Source organism: Thunnus thynnus, chromosome 4, assembly GCF_963924715.1.
Source record: "Thunnus thynnus chromosome 4, fThuThy2.1, whole genome shotgun sequence".
NCBI lineage: Eukaryota > Metazoa > Chordata > Actinopteri > Scombriformes > Scombridae > Thunnus > Thunnus thynnus.
Window position 1 is genome coordinate 19,478,822 of NC_089520.1, and position 20,653 is coordinate 19,499,474.

Below are 20,653 nucleotides of genomic sequence, written 5' to 3' on the forward strand. Positions count from 1 at the left end.
AGGTATGTGTGTGTGTGTGTGTGTGTGTGTGTGTGTGCGTGTTACAGCCAGATCAGGCAGGCTGGTGTTGACTTACTTTCTCATTACAAACACACACACCAGAGGGAAATGGGAAATATGTTCGAAATGGTAAAATTTCAAGGAGAGCAACATGTTGTCAGTGGAAAGTAAATATTGCCACTGACTGTGGCAAGAGACATGAATTTCATTACAGAAACAAAAATGAGTCTGGTTAATGACTACGTCGGTTGACTTGTACATCCTCATGTCATCCTCATCACATGTACTCTATGGACTCAAATACACAGAATGGATATTTATAACTAATATAGTTCAATACAGTTCAAGTGATTCAGCTGCCAGCATTGCGTGACCAGAGGAATATCCAGTGATTAATCAATACTAACTCCACATATGTTGAACAGCACTGCGCTGTCTGAAAAAATGATATTATATTGTTATTATTTTTATTATATTTTGTATGATTTATGTGGAAAAAAGTGAATTAATAGGCTAAAAGTTCAAGAAATGAAAGAATGAGCTATTAATTCAATATCGTAGGTGATGACTGTGTGCCATCAAAACAGGCCTTTGCATATAGTACTATATATAGTATTTGGTGAAAGATTTGACCTATTTAACAAGCCTATAAACAGCAGGAGGGGATTTTATTTGATCTCTATTAACTAGATGACTCCTAGCATTTTAGACATTTGGTACCACTTAAGGCATCCTTTATAAAGGATTAAACTATTGTCTTTGTTAATGGTTAATAAATAAATATAAATAAATAACAACATTTGGGTTGCCAGGATGTGAAAACTCCCTTTGACTGGTTTGACTGATTAATCACTAATTTCTAGAAAAAAAAGCTGCAGGTGATTTGGACAAAAATCTATGGATTAACAACTTACAACTGCAGACTTGATGATTAAAACTCTTTATTAATGACTTATTAACATGAATATGTGCAGGCCTGATGGCTTATCTAAAAGTGAGAAACCCATGAGCATTTATTAATGGATTACCAACATTTATAAATGCATTACTACCAAACAGAAATGATACACACCTGCCAGTAGCAACCCAAACTTTATTTCTATTAATGCCTTATTACTGATCTATAAAACATTATTAAATACTTTATTACAACTTATAACCTCTTTATAAAGAGTGGTACCCGATATCATTAATAAGATACGCTCCTTAGTCAGTGCGTCCCCATATTTTGTAGCCTACCTTAATAGCCTACAAACTAAAAATATATCAGTGACCTTCACGTGATTAATGGATGCTGAATGTGAGACCCTATTTGAGAGGTGTCTCATTTTCTTGGAAAAAAACTTGGAGCAGGTAACATTTGAGACGTGAGCAGGGTATTGTGCAGGAGCAGGAAAGTCGGGGGGCAGAAGGAGGAGAGCTTGCACTCGTTTCACTGATGATCAGTGGCGCCGTGACGATAAGCAGGCAGCGGACGAGGATGCTCTGTTGTCTGGTGCGCACTCCGGCTCTCCGCGATCACCATGGAAGAGCTTAATTAATGCACAGGCTTTATGTGTCCCTCCTGCTCCCGGAGCCGATGAATTTTAAACCGCCGTTTGAGAGCGGACCTGCTTTTTGCACCGGACCTGTATTACCGAGCGGAGAGGACCGCGGCTGAATTATAGCCTAAAGTCTTCAGAAAAAAAGGTTTGTGCTCTGCTCCAGTCTGAAGTTAGCCTCTTAGCATATAGCTGCGTTTCCCTGCATGCAGGCAATGATGGTGCCTTTTCATTATTGTCAGAGGACAGCAGTTATTAATAGCCAATTTCCTCTCGACGCTTGTCATGTTTTGTGGATTCTGGAGGAGGAGATTCATCGCCTTGTCATTAACAATACAAATGCTTTTTAATAGAGGACCGTCAGTGCTGATACTAGGCTGACACCTTTTCCACAAACTGAGCTCTGGTCATGTGGACTGTCCACTATATTAGCCCCTGTGTGTGTGTGTGTGTGTGTGTGTGTGTGTGTGTGTGTGTGTGTGTGTGTGTGTGTGTGTGTGTGTACAAGCATCGCTGATTGAGGTTTGTTGTAATAACGTTGCCAGCTGTTTCTGCTGAGCAGCAAGGTCCATCTCACGGCTGTGCGTTGCTCAATTTTCACTTTGAGCGCCGGGAGTCAGGCTGTCATTTCACATCGTTTTTTTGGGGAGATTTCACCATATCTTTACCTTGGTGGTGTCCAAGGAGAAATATGAGTACGCTCGATTGTGGTTAATTTGCCAGGAAATGTCAGTGTTCATTGTCATCACGGGTGCACGGTCGACGTTGTCGATGCAGCAGTGAAATTAATATTCCAAAAAAAAAAAAAAAAAAGCGCATTTAATACGCATTGTTCACATACTGTGCTTGTACTAGCCTCTGCTACATGAAGGCAGCAGCGTAGCACACAAAGGAGATGTGAAGCTGGCAATCTGAATTCACCACAAGATGTGCAGTTTTACATTACAATAAGACGCGTATCTCGTTTTTTCTATACGATATGAAGATTAATTCCTCTTGGAGCATCACTGCAATGTGACCTTTTCTGTTCCTTCCTCTGCGGGGCCTGCTCGCAGTTCAAGGACTTACACAACTGATGTGACCAAGTGATGCCTTAGAGTGGCAGCTCTGAATATACACGCTTAATTTGTGTGTGTGTGTGTGTGTGTGTGTGTGTGTGTTTGTGTGTGTGTGTGTGTGTGTGTGTGTCTGTGCGTGTATGTGTGTGTGTGTGTTTTGGCTTGAGCCGCATGCCATCTACCTTCATATTTAACCTGAAGGAATATGTTCAGTTTCTGGCACATTTGGATTGTTTACTAAATTTAGACTCAACATCAGAGCCAACTTGCCATATTTCTTGTAGTCGGGTCATCAGCTTCATCATTTTCTTTACATGAGAAATATAAGGATGTCACATCTGTTGACATTATGGTTTTTACCTTATTTGTATTTTTAATGGCAAGAAAAAATGGATTCTTTATTCTCAAGAGACCAGTACTATTTTACATCAGGGTTTTTGAAGATGTGTGTGATTTAATTTTCTTCCTTTTCATTAATGACAACTAAACTAAACAAAGGACTAAAAGTTCTCATATGGTCTCAAACATTAATTGAAAGCCACTATGTGCATTATATGCTAATATGTATAACCTTTACACTTTTTCACTTCACTGAACTCCCATTACCTTGGCGCCCTTTTGGAGCACCTATGCCTGTGCAGGTCAGCACAGCAGATCACTGGGAAAGACATATTTAGATTCAGCTCCGTCTTCCAGCAGAAATTTTAGAGTTTGAGCTGGATTGTCACCTGTCACTTGGACCTAAAACAAGCAAAAAAAAAACAAACAAACACTCAATTAAAAGTGATATAATTTGTTCTGTCAGTGTTTTTTTAGTGCAAAATGAACTGATGCCAACTCTTCTCACCTTCTCTTTCAGAGGCAAATTATGCCAGCAGCACCAGAGTCGTTCCCCCTGGTGACGTGCCAGCTCATTGGTCAGACTACTCTGCCCTCCTCTAGCTTCCCTGTCTACCCTGGCAGATCCATGCTGCTGGATGCTCCTCACAGAGCCACGCCCGCACCATGAGCGCCAACGGGCCCGCCCCAGACCCAGCCCCCGCGGCCCCAGAAGCCCCTCCTGCCTCAATCCCTGCCCCTGCTCCGGCCCCAGCTCCAGCTCCTGCGGCACCACCCGCTCCTCCTGCCCAGCCTGCCCCAACGGCCTCTACCATCCCGGTAGGTGCGTTGGCACAGAAGAAGCGGCAGCAGTATGCCAAAAGCAAGAAACAGGGCAGTAACGCCAACAGCAGGCCACCGAGGGCTCTGTTCTGCCTCAACCTCAACAACCCCATACGCAGGGCCTGCATCAGCCTGGTGGAGTGGAAGTATCCTTTACAGCGACTGCATGCGCGGTTGGGTGCATGTCTGAGTTTTGAGATAAACTTGCGTATATATCTTTGTTGTATTTTAGATGTAATAATTATTAATGACTGCCACATCAGGTGGTTTCATATAGAGTTTTTTAAAGTAACCAGACTCAGTCCCTGTAAAGGTAATGTAGTCAGTTCCTGCCTGTTTTTAAAACATGTTAACAGCTTTCCATTCCAGCTCTTTTTCCTTCATTAAATTTGTTAGTCAATCTGTTGATTTGAAGCTGTATTATATGTGCGCTGTAGCATGATGTAAGAGAAAAAAAACATGTTAAGCCATATGTTGCTGTTGTTGCGATGTTGGCTAGAAAAAATGTTCAGTTGAGCGCAGCGTGGTGGAAATACTTTTTGAATCTTTCGTTTGGGTCCCAGTTAGAAAATTATGTGAAATCGAGGTGTGGATTTCTTCAAACTAAACGCAAAATAATGTTGATGATGATGTCCATAATCCTAAAATACTGGTTGGGGTATGTAGATAGAGTGACTCAACACTGTTAAACACAGCTGTGTGACAATCTGGTGGGTTTGTTGCTGAAGCAGATACTCAGGTCATCACAAAAGCCATCAGATGGTATAAAGAAGATTGTGTGAAATGAATGGCAACATTTCATAATTCACTTTTGTGTGTTTTTCTGAAAAACAAGTCACTGTGGGTTTACTACCAGTATACCAGGAGTCCCAACTGGTGCATGTTTGTTTCAGACAGTTGCAATTATAATTTGTCAGTGTGACAAATGAACTGAATTTATAACGTATGTTTCAGTTTCTGCTTTACAACATTTGAAAAATGGTCATTTCTGTAACTGTAAGTGAACGCATGTGAGACAGATGGCTGTTTCAATGAAACAGTCTCTGGTCTTGAAATGGTGCAACAGTTCAATATTCAACTATTTTCAGCATAACTTAAAATATGTTATTTAATTCACTAATAATTTAAAACATTTTGAGATGGCAGTAGTCTCTTAGTTGCAGGAGATAAATTTGTGTATAAAATTCTGGCAAATCTGAGAAAATCTTCATTGAGGAAGTAATCATGATGATAAAACGAGTTTAGTTCTGTCAATAAAGAATAAAGTTACACCTTTGTAAATATTGCAGAAATTATAGTATCTCAACCAGGGATTTGACAAGTAATTATTATTTATTTTATTATTTTCTCTTGCTATGTTATGCCATTAAATCTCCTCTGCATTTTTCCTTAACTTCTTTTCTCAGGCCATTTGATATCTTTATATTAATTGCTATTTTTGCCAACTGTATGGCCTTAGCTGTCTATGTCCCCTTCCCTGAAGATGATTCCAACTCCACAAACCATGACCTGGTGAGTAGTCTGTATATGTAATTATAATGCATTTATTCATTGTATGCCTTTTGTATCAATGCTGATACCTGTACCTATACACTGTATTTGTAATCTAAGATGGGATGGTATAATGTGAACTCGTTGAGTTTCTTTGAGTTCACATCATCAGAATGTTTTACTCTGGCTTGAATTAATGAATTGATAAATTGAGAAATTCATTGTAAAGACTATGAAAGTGATAAGGAAAGGGGAATGAAGGATTATTTCCTCTGATGCCTGTTGTCTGCTTGTTTGGTTAGCTCTGTCTATACATTATACATAATGTTACTTAATAATCCTGTTTTGATTGATTAAGTTTGATTGTATCACCTTTTTCAGATGTAGATATAGTCAGAGGTGTTTTAGTAGTTACATAGTACATGCAGACTCTATCTTCAGTATATTGCTTTATCATGCAGATTTGAGGTATCTGCTGTGCCTACACAGAGGAACAGTTTGACAGCTATCCTCATTGGTGCTTTATCATGCCATAGTTTTCCTGTACAGAGGTTTTATACTGCTTTCTATTTTTAGAATTTCTCGTCATTGCACCACTCTGTGCACCTTGTGCATTTATGTCTGTGTGATGAATTATGGGTGATGTAGTGTTGTAAGCATTGTTCCACAGCTGAGGATGAGTGCACTCTCTCCACAGCCAGACAAACACGCAGAATGTGGTTCTTACATGTGCAGAATTTAACTGAAGTGTTCAATGATTCATGAGCAGCTTATACAGTGTGCCTGCAGACATTTGAATGTTCTTGAAAGCTTCATCTGAGAGCAGGAACATGTTAGACAAAGTTTACCAGCCTGCTTTAAAAAACCAGAGGGAGTGTTCTTCTGTCTGTTATGCAGCTGAACCCGCTGTGCAAGATAAGCTTTGGTCTACTTTAGAGAAGTAAGGTGTACTGCTTCCCAGTTTGACCTCCTGGAGGGTGACCTCAGGGTGTTTGTTTACACAGCGGTATTGCATCAGAGGAAAGTGGGCCATCTGGGACATCACAGTGTTTCATACAGTATATCTACAGTATGTTGTCAGGTTTAGTTTGGTAGTGATGTTGGAAAGAGTTGGGTTGTCCTAACAGTCTCAGTGTAGGTGACACTACAGTGGATTTAACTTAGTGACAGCTGGAAGGAAATGTTCACAAGTGCATAAGAAATATAGAACAAGAATTTGGAAACATGTGATGCAGTTTGGACTCTGAAACTAAAAAAAGGAATTTAAGAGCATCCTGATTGAGTTGAGTATATAAAATATTTTTGTACTTGCTGGGGTTTCTCTCTCTTTTTGTTTTTGGTTCAGTGCCACGTTTTTTGTATACAAAGTTTTGTGAAAAACTAAATGTTTGTTGTAGTACAGAGCATAAATGTGAGCTTTATGTGAGTGTTAAGAGAAGCTACTTTCAGCTGAATGGCAGCTTCATGGTGTTTTAAATGACTTGAGCTAAACAGCTCTCAGTGACAGATGCCACTCACTAATGTGTGGCCAGCTTCAGACTGATAATGGACCATATGTACAGCGTTGACAGGTGCTTATTTAATACCCGTAACTTGTTGCATAGCCTCCGAATCTCAGGTCTTTTTTGCTTTTTTTTTTTTTTTTTTTTACAGATTTGCATCCCTAGCATTATGGAGCCAAACTGCCTGTGTTAATAAATTCAGAGTGTTGTCAGAATTTACATTCATATGTTTAGAGCTTCACCTTCTCATGCATTCAGATCACATCCAAGGGTGTCTGGCAGAGAGGAAGGTCTGGGAGCATTTCAATATTGACTCTGGTAATGCCCAAATGGCATCAAACTCAATAACTAAGCTTGAGAGGAAGGAAGCTACCGTCCAGTACACACTTGATAATAGCCTACATCTTATCACAGCCTTCATAATACAAACCTAAGAGCTGTAGGTGTAAGTGTAATGTGATGGATAGTTTGACAGGCTTTAAAGATGCCTTCATCGTGTCTGATGTCCAAACCTGTCAGGAATGTCAGATTAGATTTATGGATGTGCCCAGTAAGAATTAACCAGAAAGGCTACATTTTGTGCTCTGCCGTTTGGATTGTCTGAGACTGAACAGCATCACTGATGCAACTTTCTTGCCTCTTGAGCAAAATCATTCAAGATCCCTTCCAGACATGTTTTAAGACATCTAAAAATCACACATAGTTATCACATAGTTATAAATTTGTTAAAGCAACTCCTCATTCTCCCTCATTGAAAAATCCAGAATCTATGAATATGCAAATATTTTTTGTTGCAAAAGTTTAATTGCTGGACACAAGATGTCTCCTCCTTCACTGAAAAGTCCATCCTCAGCATATGTGCACTGGAGGCTTCAAGTTTCCGCATTATACTTGTAAGTTGCATATTGTACCAGGACAGAGTCGCAGAGTGGAAGGAGCTATTTTGGGTGCCCCTGTTTCCAGATGTAAAAATCCCATTCATTTTTCCCATAGACAACATTACGTGACTCACAGTTTGACTCACTTCTATGGCTTGAATTGGCATGAAACTCTCCCAGTTTATTCATCACAAGAACATTAATACTGTTTTAGACAATATCTGGTTCTTTGATAAAAAAAAACCAACAAAGGTACAAGACTGTGTACTGTGGCAAGAAACAGCCAATAAAGGAGCTTAAAATTTGGTCACGTGCGCTGCTAACGGCGGGTGAAAGCTAAAGATTACAGGGTTGAGAAAATTGATTTTACAATCTGTAGTGTGAATCAGGCCATTTGGGCTTCGGACTGGCTTCTTCTCCATAGCATAGCTTGGGGGTTTTGTAGTATTGTTAGCTGGCTGCCATACCAAAATCACTGACAAAACATGATTCTCAGAAACAAAGTTGAAATCATTGACCCTGGTGGATTTTACATTATCCGTGAGAGTCCTGTGTTTCTATGTTAATACTGAGGATATTGTTTAAAGTAAAATAAGTTAAATCAGAAATAGGGATACAGAATGGGGAAAAACAATTCTGGAACCACTTTGCAAGTCTGTTGGCGTCTAAACTGGTTATTATGTCACAAATTATGACTGTCCATCCGTGTGTTAAACTGATATTTAAGGTGAGCATATAGAGATACAGCAGATGAATGTGAAAACAGCCTTCTAGTGTCAAACTCTGTACATACAGTACATCATTCTGCTCAATGAAACTCAAACATTCAAGTGAAGTAACAAAAAGCAAAGTATATTTTTGAGTGGAGGGTGACTTGCTGGACATGCTATTGTTTAAATATGAAATTATCTTTATATAGTGGTTTCCTTTCAGTAATCTGTAAAGTCAGGACAAAGCCTCACTTCGTAAAATGCATAACTGCCTCCTCTGTAATGGACTCTTCTTTAATCACACTATATATGCGGTTATGTCCATTGCTACAGTAAGCTTTACATTGCTTGCACAGGACTTTGGTTTAATTCTGCAGTGTCAACATTAAAGCAGATAGCAGAGGGCAAATAATGCAATCTTTCCCTTTTCAGCAGAGGTTGAACAATAGAATACTTTGTAGGGCAGGTGTGCCAGCTTGGCCTTAGTTGTTCTACCTCACACTTTAGTCACAGGAGCGCTAGAGAGAGAAATGCTGAGCTAGTTTTGCTATAGCGGCCAGCAGGTAAGGCCGTGGTGAAGATTGCCATTTCACACTGCTCTGCTTTGCACAGGTGGACTGAGGACTGCTATGAAACCTGAGAGTGCTGAGAGGCCTGATGTGTAAAGCAAGGATCAAATTATATTCCAAGGCTGCTAAACAATGCACGTTTTTACACAGTGATACATTCAAATGTGGTATAAATTTCAACACACAGAGACACTGAAGCCCTGCAATACAGACTAGCTGGCTTGTATGCTCGTGGATGTGTTGACCGTTCATTTAGCGCATTGTCAGTTAACTCACACATATATTCTGCAGGGGAATGAAATTGATAATGAAAATTGATCTTGATTATTCAAAATATTGTGAAGGCAGAATAAAAAGGATTTTCTTTAAAATAATGTATAGACTCATACAAAAATAATCCCTCTCAATCATCATTTTTGACCTACTAGAGGTGTGTATTTATCTGTAGATCCTGCCCTCTGCCTGTATTTTCTTATTTTATTGTGTTCGGGACGTTTCTGGGTGACAACCTTTGGGCAGTGGGTGTTTAGCACACAGTGTGTGAGGTCGGCACTTTATAAAAATGTAGCGACATCGCGCTGCACTGCAGCGTAGCGCTTCTGGTGTTGTTGAGTCAGGGATGAGGGGCCAACTTTGAATGTTGTGTTTACAAACTGCAACTGACAAATCCAACTCATTCTGCCTTTAACTCCTGAAAGGTGAAAACCTGCATTGGCATGTACTGTTGTGCAGTGTCTACGTAGTGTCTATAGGTGCTGCAGAGCTGCTGTGAGTTAGAACAGTGCAATGCTGCAAAGTCATAGAGGCCTTAATAGCATGAGTCTGCCAGTCTTGTTAGTGAGGCTTGGTTAAATGCAGCAGCTCATTATAAATAGAAAGCAATTTCCTCCTCAGGCAGAACACAGGGCAAAAGATCGTGGTCCTGCTACCACCAGGAGGCACAAGTGAGCAGCAGGATGTAATGACACACAATTGCACACACACGCACGTGAGCAACGAGACAACAAACCCTGTCAGGACCTCATTTCTTCATTCCTCTTTTGCTTGGCTCTCTCCTTTACTGCTCTTCCTTTGTTTAGTCATTTTGCTGTAATAGTAAGAAGTGCACACACAACCCATCCTGCACGTGACTGTGTCGCCTCCGCACCCACCTTGTCCAGGGGACAGACAAATAGTCTGCAACCCTCCTGCCTTTGCTTTAAGGTCATTTCTGACTTATCTCTCTGAGACTCAACACCCCAGGCAGCTCCTGCTGTAGGTAGTTGGGCAAAACAATGACCTTTTCATGGTGAATATGATTCATACAGCTCATCCTTCGTAAGGCAACATGCAGCGAATTGCGTCTGGTATCATGTAGTGTTTGCCCATATCACTGTTATTGCATAACTCCGGAGCCACAGAGCTTTTTATTTTACTGGGGATAAAAGGACAAAAACATGTAAAGACTTAAATATCCACACACAAACCAACAGAGAGGTAATTTGGATGTCAGCAAGCAGTGTCAAACTCACACAGTTTGGCTCTGTTTCACTTTACAATTAAGGATGTCAGTATGTTTAAAAACAACTAAATTTCTTAAAATTCATCACAACACGTTAAGAAAAATTATGCAAAAAGAGGTGACAAGGGTGTGAGATGACCATTGTGAACAACTGTCCTCCTTGTTTAAGATTAACTAAGATTAAATAAGCGAAGCTTGCCTACAGTAATGACAGTCACATGCTTGTCATCTCCCGGTAATGTAATGTAATGTTACTGTGTTTTCTATTATGACACACAAGCAGACAGCACAGATCTTTTGGCAACATCCTTTACCGAGATGACAAAGACATTACATCTACTTAATCATTCATTTAATAAAGTTACAATTTGCAAATATACTGTATCTAAGTGACTATTAATTGAGTCAGTCATATTAATCAAACCAAATTTTCCATGGCTGCTATCTTGACTAGTAAGATAACTTACAAAAAGGACAAACTATTATCTTCAGAAATCATATGCCATATACTCGTCTTGGTATAATAACCATCCTAGCGCACTGTGAAAGTTGTTCTTGTGTGAGAGACACACAAATTATTCTTTATAAAAATAGTGCTTAGGTATATCAAACACTACTGTTTCTCATCTTTACTGACTGTATAGTTCATCATCAGCACCAAGTGTAGGACAGCAGACAGCAGAAGTTCCTGCCACAGGTTCCAATACACATTAACTACTCACAAAGATCCATCATCAGTTATCACCTAAAGCTTACATCGACAGTCAGTTCAGACATGCGCAATTTAACACAATTTAAGACTTCAATTAACTCTGAGGCCCACCGCACAGCAACAGCACAAAAGTTTATGCTCTAAGAAAAGTGACGCTAATACATTGCATGCGACCCTGTTGTTGCCGTGAAATGCACATACTGTGTACTACAAAATGAGCAACTACAAACAAAGGAGAAGTCATTTCTGATGTAAATATATAACAACAACCATCGTAGTGCCATACTTGTGACTTGCAGCAAATGCCTGTTGACTGATCACAGTTACCAAGTGCTTCAGTGTGACAACCAGCCACTGAGAGGCATCCACCAGATTGCTGTGGTTCTTGTCATGGATAATCAGGCCTGATACGGTGAAGGTTTTGTTTTTTTTTTGTTTTTTTTGGCGCTTACATCTGGTAATATTTTTAATGCTTCACCAGGAACAAAGTAAGAAAAATCCTCCATCTTACTTCAGCCTATTTCAAGGATGCAGGTATTATCATCTTTCAAACTTATTCTTTTAACTTGTGGAATCTTTAAATGTAGATATTTCACTACATAGTCATTTTTTATTGTAAGCATTCTGTCCAGGTTCACACTCTGCAGGGCAGTGGCAAAGCTTGTTGATGTGCATGTGAATGTACATTTTGCATTTTTTTTCACTTGCATGAACAATGTAAAATATATAAAAACAAAAATACATGTGCAAACAACAATTAAGTTTTTTTAAAAATATTTTTTTTACAAAAAAGCAGCAAGGAAAAAGAAACAGAACAAGGCAGCATTTATATAATTCTACTGTATTAGAGAGAGAAGAAGAAGGTTTTCAGCCTCTTTGATTAGGTGAAGTATTCCACAGCAGTGAACTGAAGCATGGTAAAAAAAAAAAACACTCTGCCACCAATAGATTGCTTATTTCTCTTTAGAATAATGGGACAGCCTTAAAGTGGGTTAAATGAACTGTGTCAGCCTTACAGTTACTCATGAACGAACCAAGACCATTAAAACAGTAAAAAATAAGAACAGTAAAAGTGTATCATCAACTGAACTGCCTGTTGTATTTACCTCATAGAGTGGTCCTCAAGCCTTGTGCCGAAGCAAAACAGTGGTTATTGTAAATTTACCAAACCAAACCTGATTGGCTGATTTAAAATTTTTGGGCCAAAATGTACTGCTGACATTCTGATCATCATCCTAACTTTAGAGTTTCCCGTCTGTCTAATGTCGCTGTTTGCAATTGTCTTTGTTTTGATGTATTAATCTTATTCTGTTGCTCAGGTCTACATTGGTGGAGTTGATTACGTGTATTTTCGTCTGAGGTGCACCGCTAAGGTTCATGTGTCAGTGTTTTGGCTGCACGTTGTGTTACAGAAGAGTGTAAATGTGTACATGCGTTTGACAGATGAAGCAGTTGGCTGCATGTGTGTAATGGCTGGCGTGAGCAGTAAATGTCTGGACTGTGGGCTCCCATCACGATAATGGTAGAAGTATGTGTTTAGTCACTTAATGTAACTGCTTATTTGTGGCTCACAGTAGCACTGTCCCTGCTTGTTATCTTGAATGTGTATATCTGCGTGTGTGTACAAATGTGAGAGTGTGTTTGCATGTGTGTGTGTGTGCGTGTGTGTGTGTGTGTGTGTGTGTTTGTGTGTGTGAGGGAAAGCAAAAGACAGCGAGTAAAGAGAGAGTTAGAGCTGTGCTGGTTTTGTGTGATACTGTGTGAAAGAGCAGCCATGATAATGTATAACAACAGAGCATGTGCATACTGTAGAGTGTGAGTCAAACAGGCCTTCTTAAAGGGGAACAACACATCATTTTTTGCTAGGCTCAGTATGTAAGATATATGATTTCTTATGAATAAAATTCAAGGAAATACTTGTGACAGTGTGTGACAGCAAAATATTTAATCATTCCCATCTTGTTTAGTTTTGTTATGCTTCACTGTTTTGTCTCTCAATGTAGTTTTTCAGTCATACGTGCACATTATGACATGTTTTTGGGATTTAAATTGTACAATAGATATGTCAGTAAAACTGTCACTCACATTTTTGTTCTTACCTTTTAGCCATAGTTCCTGTTATGTTAAGCCATAGTGCACTGACACTGTCATTGTCCATGAATGCTCACAAGTTGCTGTGAAGTTTGGCTTCAGTGTGTACAAGAAATGATTGTCATATCTTGTTACGTTGCTCTCCTTCAGCAACTTTTTAGGTACACCTTGCAGGTATGGGCACCACCACCTACAGGAAACAAACAAACAAAACATAAGAGTGAAACACAAAACATTCAGTGTGTCGTAGTGTGTCGGTGCTCTGTGAACAGAAATGTGTACTCTCCATTGTCAGATATTTTACTTCTCTCTTGTCTTTTATTGTCTTTAGTTATATCATGTCATTAAAACATATATTGGTTTAAAGAAATATAAATTTTATTGTTGGATGACTTTTTAGAAGGAACCATTTGCTGTCTTCTCAAGTTGTCTACTCAATAGCATATTCTTAATATGAATATATCTGATTTGGATCAGACTTTAAATAATCCAAATAATGGCAAACGCTGATGTTTGAACGCTTGTCAACGATTTCATCAACTTAACTTGAAAGTATGCTTGTTGTTTGACGTTCTGTCCCCATAGTCTCTGAATTGGCCGTCACACTCATTCACTATGACTTTCTGCCCTCCTCTACTCTAGTTTGGATTTGTTTATCCTGGAAGGGTGTGAACTTCTTCATACACACACACACACACACACACACCATTCACTGCTGTAAGAAGATTAAAACCAAAGCAGTTTATTTGGATTTTTAAGGTTCCACCAATTCCACAGTGTATGGACTTCATTTTATTTCCTTACTGAGGAAAAGTTATACTGTACTTGTCTCTCTCGGTTCATGTTTCCAGTCTCGCTGCACTTTTGAAGATCACATGAAGGCAAAACATAGAAAATATATATTCATTTGTGCTTTTACTTGGCTGCCTTTCCCAAATATAGCAAAATGACAACTATGGATAACAATAATGGGCAAATAATCCTTAGATCAACATGTACCTATCTCTGTTTGTGTGCACGTCTGGGCTCGTGTGTGTGAGGGAGACTGAACTCGACAGAGTGAGGGAGATGAATTTAACATGTGAGCCGTGATAACTCAGGTTGACACCAAATCACAAACCAAGACAGAGTGGTGGAGAGAGAAAAGTCACCTGAACATTTAAGTTTTCCTTGATAGTTCTTTCCAAATCATGCCAATGTTGCAGTAATTTCATACCATTACAGATGTTTTGTGCATGGCTTCAGTAATCTAATACTTTTTTTTTTTTGGTCAAAATATTTGACTGACTGAGCCAAAAACTTCAAAAGAGAAATTTCAATAAAACTACAGCACCAAGCTGATTGGTTGACATACCATTTGGAGATGAACAGCCAAAGTCTGGCTTTTGGGATTTTACTTTAATTTCCTGATTTCAGCTACTGTGTGCCATATGTACTTCCTTTCATGAATACACATCTGCAAGCTGGAATGTGTGTTCTTACTGTAACTGATCACTAAAATTCACTGGTGTACTTTGGAAATAACAAAAAGAAACATGTTGGCTCTATCTCACTGTGATGGAGTGGTCTGATCATGAAAAAACAAAGTGGGAAGAAGTCTTTACATCTGTAATTTGCAGTGTGTGTCCACATTTTGAGAGAGAGAGGGGGTGTGTGGGGCTTGGCTGAAATGAAAATACATGAGCTTGCTTTATTACATGTCAGGTGTTGCAGTGTTCAGGTAGCAGATTCAGCATTTGCCTCTTTCTCAGTCAAATGCATACGACTGCTGCCAAACTCCCTGCTCTCACTGCTGCAGCGTTTTGCAAACTGACAAAACGACTGCATCTCGATTCAACAACTACATCGCTGTTCAACTGTGTGTCGATCACGTAACTTTAGGGCAAAAGCAAGTAATACATCACCAACCTTATGCAACAAATATTCAGTGTGATGTTTTTTTTTTTTTTTTTTCTTTTTGAAGACATTCACTTGGTAGTGTGGGTATGCTGAAGATGACCTGCACTTGTAGAGTTTTCCTTGGCAGAGTGACATCCACATCCTCACACAACTCCTGCCCGCCCCCACAGTTCCTCACACACACACACACACACACACACGCAAACTTGTGTGCACACATACACAACATATACTGTATACATACAAACACATGGGCCCTGCTATATAGAGAGATAAAGAACATGTGTTGCAGTGCATTATGTTGTATTTTGTAGTGTTGGATTCCATTTATGTCATTATGGAGTAGACAGACATTTTATCACTGTTGTCTTTTGTTTTATATAAATATCATTTGAAAAATAAAATCAATGCAAAGAAATATGGATGAATTTCTGCTAAAACATTCTACTTCACCTGATAAGAAATAACAGGTCAAGATACACAGGTACATAAGATCAACTGGTGTTGTAACAGGCCTTATTTCTGTAAAAGATGCACAAGATAAACACAAACCCCATGCATAACACACACACACACAGCCATCCTAATATAGACCGCACACTCAAGCACACTTATTTACTGTGCAAACCTGCAGGAGTAGGCGGTGAAGAAGCACTAAATGCTGGCTGCCCTCACCCCACTCACCCTCCCTCCTCCTGGCTTGGCTGGATGGCACTGACTGATCTGTACAGACAGGGGAAGGAAAGAGAGTTAGCGAGCGATGGAAGAGAGCATGGGGGAGGGAGATGTAGCAGGAGAGTGATGTGGGAAGTCCTACAGAATATATGTCTGCTCGTTGTGTGCAGAATCAGATCCAAAAAGACATTATTATTAACGTTTCTGTGGCACTCAGGAGATATCTGCTCTCAAACTGTCCCATGGCCTGATAACTGCAGAGTACTTTGTTTGGTTTACATTCATGCATTGGCTGCTGTGTTGCGTCGCTGTGCTGTGAGGTTGTATGCATTGAGTGTGTGTACTGTCTACTGTGCTACATATGGCGTGCTTTGACGTCGGTATTATTGCTCGCAGTTTGTTGTGTTTGCTCTGCTTGTAAGCGCTCTGGTCACACACAAATATCAAACATGCATGATGTCACTCTGACTCATGTGGGTGCAGGCTCGCTGCCGCACACTCAGATGTGGCTTTTCATGCACGCATATGTAGTAAGGCTCAGGTGGTCATGTAATCAGAAATACATGAAATAACCTGCAGGATGTACAGTATTTGTTTGAGAATTTACAAACATACAGTACTATACACATTGTTTACATCTTGCAGTTGATTTTAGCAATCCTGAACAACTTTCTCTTCAAAACTGGAGGGGGAAACATGAATTTCACGTCATATCAAAGGTTAATCTTTTAACAGGGTTTATGTCTGGATATTGACACTGAAAACAGCTCATCATGTTAACTAGCAACATTTAACCCATACCATGATCAACAGGAGAAAAAAATGTTCCCAAATTACAGTGCTCCTGTCCTGATCAATCAATATTTTTTTTACCAAAATGTAGTAAATTAATAAACATGTAAACTCAGTTCAGTGTGGTGAAAAGGAGCTAGCCTGGTTTGCCACTTGAGCAGGAAGTCCCTGGTCATCCAGGTCTGGCTTCCCTCGTCCACCGACAGTATACTCATATAATTCACTAGTACATTGTTATCTGTGAGACCTTTTTGGTGTGCATACTGTTTGTGGAAATTTTCTTAATGGTTTTAAACAACGTTTTGTTATATATGCCTGTGGTTCAAGTAGAGTAAGTGAAACATACTTATACTCTCATTCTCTTTTTTCATGTAATTTACTGCAGAGTATTGGCAGTTGAATGGTTCACTGAGTTTAGATTCAATAAGGTGAAATCTTGTCTTCATTGAAGTTAAATTTATTCTTTTATATAATTATCTAAATAAAATAAAGTAGAATAAAAAGTCCTACATGTTCTAGATCCAAATGAATAAACTTAAGCTTGACTTTGACTTTTTTCTCTCTTTAACGTGATACTGTGTTCTAGACCTGAATTAAACGAGAACAACAAATCGATTAATTAGTCGATCAACAGAAAATAAATCTACAGCTATGTTGATAATCGCTTAATGGTTTAAGTCATTAATCTAGCAAAAACACCAAACATTCAGTTTTTCCAGATTCTCAATTGTGAAGATTTTCTTTGTCTTACATGTTAGAACTGAATATCTTTGGGTTTTATGCTGTTAGTCGGACAAAACAAGACATTTGAAGAAGTCAAATTGGACTTCAGGAATTGTGATGGACATTTTTCATTATTTTCTGATATTTTACAGACCAAACGATTAAATGAGAAAATCAACCGTAATGAAATCCATCATAAAAATAATCATTGGTGCTGCCCTACACTTTATGTATCCGTGTATAAATGTTATTTTTCTGCATTTTATATTTTGTGGTCTGTAACTGTTTGACATAGCTGATTAGAGAATGGGATATGGCTGGTTTTGTAGTTATGGAAGCAATAGTAAATATTTAAGCACAGTGTTTCATGGTGAAATCTTTTTTATAGATATTGAAGGGCTGTGATTAGTTCTGATACTCTGATCTCACACAGGATCAGTATCAGTCAATTGTCTTTATTTAGACAATAAATGATAACGTATGAACAATGGCGCTATGACAAGTTGTTTCATTGTCTTTTTACGTCTCCATTTTCACTCTTAATTAGTACTCACAACATTAAATCAGCGGTTTTCTGTGTGTAATTTGGAGGAAGATGCACTGCGTCTCCTGAGCACTGCAGTCAGGCCCGTCTGAATTGTTAATAGGTTTACATTACCGCTGTCCTCCTTATGGTGAGTTATGTAGAGGAATGCATGCTTCAGCCAGTTTGCATCCTTTGTCATATGGTCAACTGAGCTCTGTGAATGTGTGAGTTGAACTGAGTCGTGCCTGCAGACATGAACACTCACCCTGTGGCACAGGAGGGTCTGTTCAGCTGTGGGGGGTTGAGGAGGAACATGTATGCTGTGTGGTATCCTGCTTTGCATGAGATTATTATGTATTGTTAGCGTGCATTTTAGGACACAAACGTGCGCATATGTGTGTATGTGTGTGTTTGTGTATGAGACTGTATATCATGTTGTGCTGCAGACCTCAGAGAATTGCTGAAAATGAAGTGAACCCATTAACTGCTGATAATATGCATATACTGTATAAGAAAAGAGAACATACTACAGTAAGTCTCTTTACAGCACAAATAAACTAAGATGAGAGATATTTATGGTCATCCCCAAAGGCCTCTTTCCTCTCCTCACTCTCTTTCTTTCTCTTTCTATTTCTGCTTGCAGTTCAACGTGCTGATGAATGAATAAATTGCTGGTTAATTGAGAGGAAATGGTTATCATTTGCTATTATATTTAACATGCTTTCATGAACAAGGAAGTGGCAATTTGCATAAATTTACCATAGCTTGCAAAAGCTAAAACAGTTCTGACAACCTATTACATGCCAGTTTCAGTATCTTTACAATTATTTCTCAATTACAGCTGTAGACCACACAAGAAGAAGAAGAAAATATTATGTTCTATTTCTTAAATTTACACAGAACATACATTCACATCATTGCACTTATTTAACTGGTCTTTTGTAGGCATATAAACAGAAATTTGGATTAATTTGTGTTTACTGTTGGTGCTTTTGGTCTGTAAATGCCTCTAAAATTCTTCACTTGTCTCTTTGTCGCTTTCCTTGCATTCTTGTATGAACTGTTCTATTCTCTCTGCTCCCTGCGGCCTGAGAACGCTCTGTCATACAGGCAGCAGCTGTAAGCTTAACTCAACCTTTTACTTCAGTAACAAAGAGGCCCATGTCTCTTATTCTGGGCTAAGTGCTTCTCACAATCTGCAGTAAACTGTTGGGAAAACGAGCCCCGCAGCCCACAGTGCTCTTGCATCAATGGTGTCCGCAGAGAACACAGAGCAGAGGATTAGGACTACCTCAGGCGGAAGAGGTTATTATGTGTACAATATGTATATAACAATATATGTGAGAGTGTGTGGTATTCAGTATTTGTCTGCATTTTGGTTTATAAGAGTGCAGTGAGCTTCCCATGTGAAAAGTTAAATGCCTGTGTCAGCCTCTGGCTGTGAAAGAGACATTTCCACTGACTTGTAGTTATATTGACTGACAGATATTGCAATATGAATGCCAGCCCATGCGCAGACTTTACCTGCCTAATGCATAAAGGATGAAGAGGGCCTCTCTCTGGTTTCATATCTCCAGGGAGGTCCCACAACTGTCCTAAACAGCTGAGTCACCCTGTGGTGTGCCCACCTCCAGCATCTCACACATCTCACTGCGCTAACATACCACCTTTATCTACCTATGTGTGCCTCTGTTGTCAGCTGCACTCCCAGTCGACCTCAACCTGATGGCTTAATGTTCCCGTGTCCTCTCCTGTGTCTTTGAAACAACCGGAGAAAGACGCAGTGCTGAGTCGCATCACTGGTTCTGGTCTCCCCATACCCTCCAAAGACAGCCATTTTATTCAAAAGTGTGTTTGTCCCTTTTTTAACCTCTGCTTTACTCAGATACACTCATGCTTTGGTGAGGGAGAGATCTCTGATTGGCTGTTCAGCCCTAGTGAATCAGAGTTTTCACCATTTTAGTGTTATTTTCTCCTTTTCTTTGCCTCTGCATTTTCTTTCCTTCATCCACAATCAAAAGAAAATGAGCTTGGCAAAGCTAAGCGTTTTCATATCATCTTCTCATATTGCAAGCATATAGCACCACAGAAATTAGATTATTTTCTTAGTGTTGGTTTTGGATTATGAATGCAGACTACTGACTAGTTATTTCCTCTCATGCAGAAGCATGATGCATGATTCAAGACGCATGTCTGTGATCAGATGGCTTCCCACTGCACTCTTTGTGTTGTGTTCAAGTGCAGAATTTAGTGTAAAAGAAGACATCATCTGGCTTTTGTAGGCTATAGTTCTTTGAGTTTGTTTTGTTATGTCAGTGCAGGTAACACTTAAAGCAGCTATAATCAATATTTTCATGTTAAAGCGGATCACATGACTTCTTGTATGTGAAAGGTGTTGCTCATAGTGATGAACACACAGAATTATCTCCAGTCTCTGCAGTTCCCCTCAGCTTTATGGAGCTTTATAGTGACTTTCAGCTTATTGTTTTGGTTTCCTGGCTACAACTTCACAGTTTTGGTTCACTCTCACTGCTCTCATAGCATTGCTTTTGCAGCATTAAACAGCAGACAGACAAAGATAGCAACTAGCTGGTGAACATAGCAGCCAAGAAGCCAGATATTGACCTCAGCAGTGGGTAAAGACCAAGAGCTGAACTAAAAGGAGAGTGAATACTGGACTTACATATATCAGGTGAACACAAACATGACTTCAAATGAATGCTAATTTTGCTCATATCTGCTGGATGTTTCAATAGGCTGATTGCAAACTCCATTTTAAGAGATAATAATGTCAGTGTTCTGTTAACATCTTTTTTTCCCCAGG

At 39.3% G+C, this 20,653-nt stretch overlaps 1 protein-coding gene across 1 annotated transcript in view; it reads left to right on the plus strand.

The window, feature by feature from the left end:
* Positions 1–1,190: 1,190 nt before the first annotated feature.
* The window catches only part of cacna1da (calcium channel, voltage-dependent, L type, alpha 1D subunit, a), a 64,967-nt gene continuing 45,504 nt past the window's right edge, over positions 1,191–20,653 (plus strand). The window contains exons 1-3 of the mRNA XM_067587273.1: positions 1,191–1,689; positions 3,459–3,906; positions 5,167–5,272. Of these exons, the coding sequence (XP_067443374.1) occupies positions 3,605–3,906; positions 5,167–5,272 (408 nt within the window). The 5' untranslated portion in view covers positions 1,191–1,689; positions 3,459–3,604. The remainder of the gene's footprint in view (positions 1,690–3,458; positions 3,907–5,166; positions 5,273–20,653) is intronic.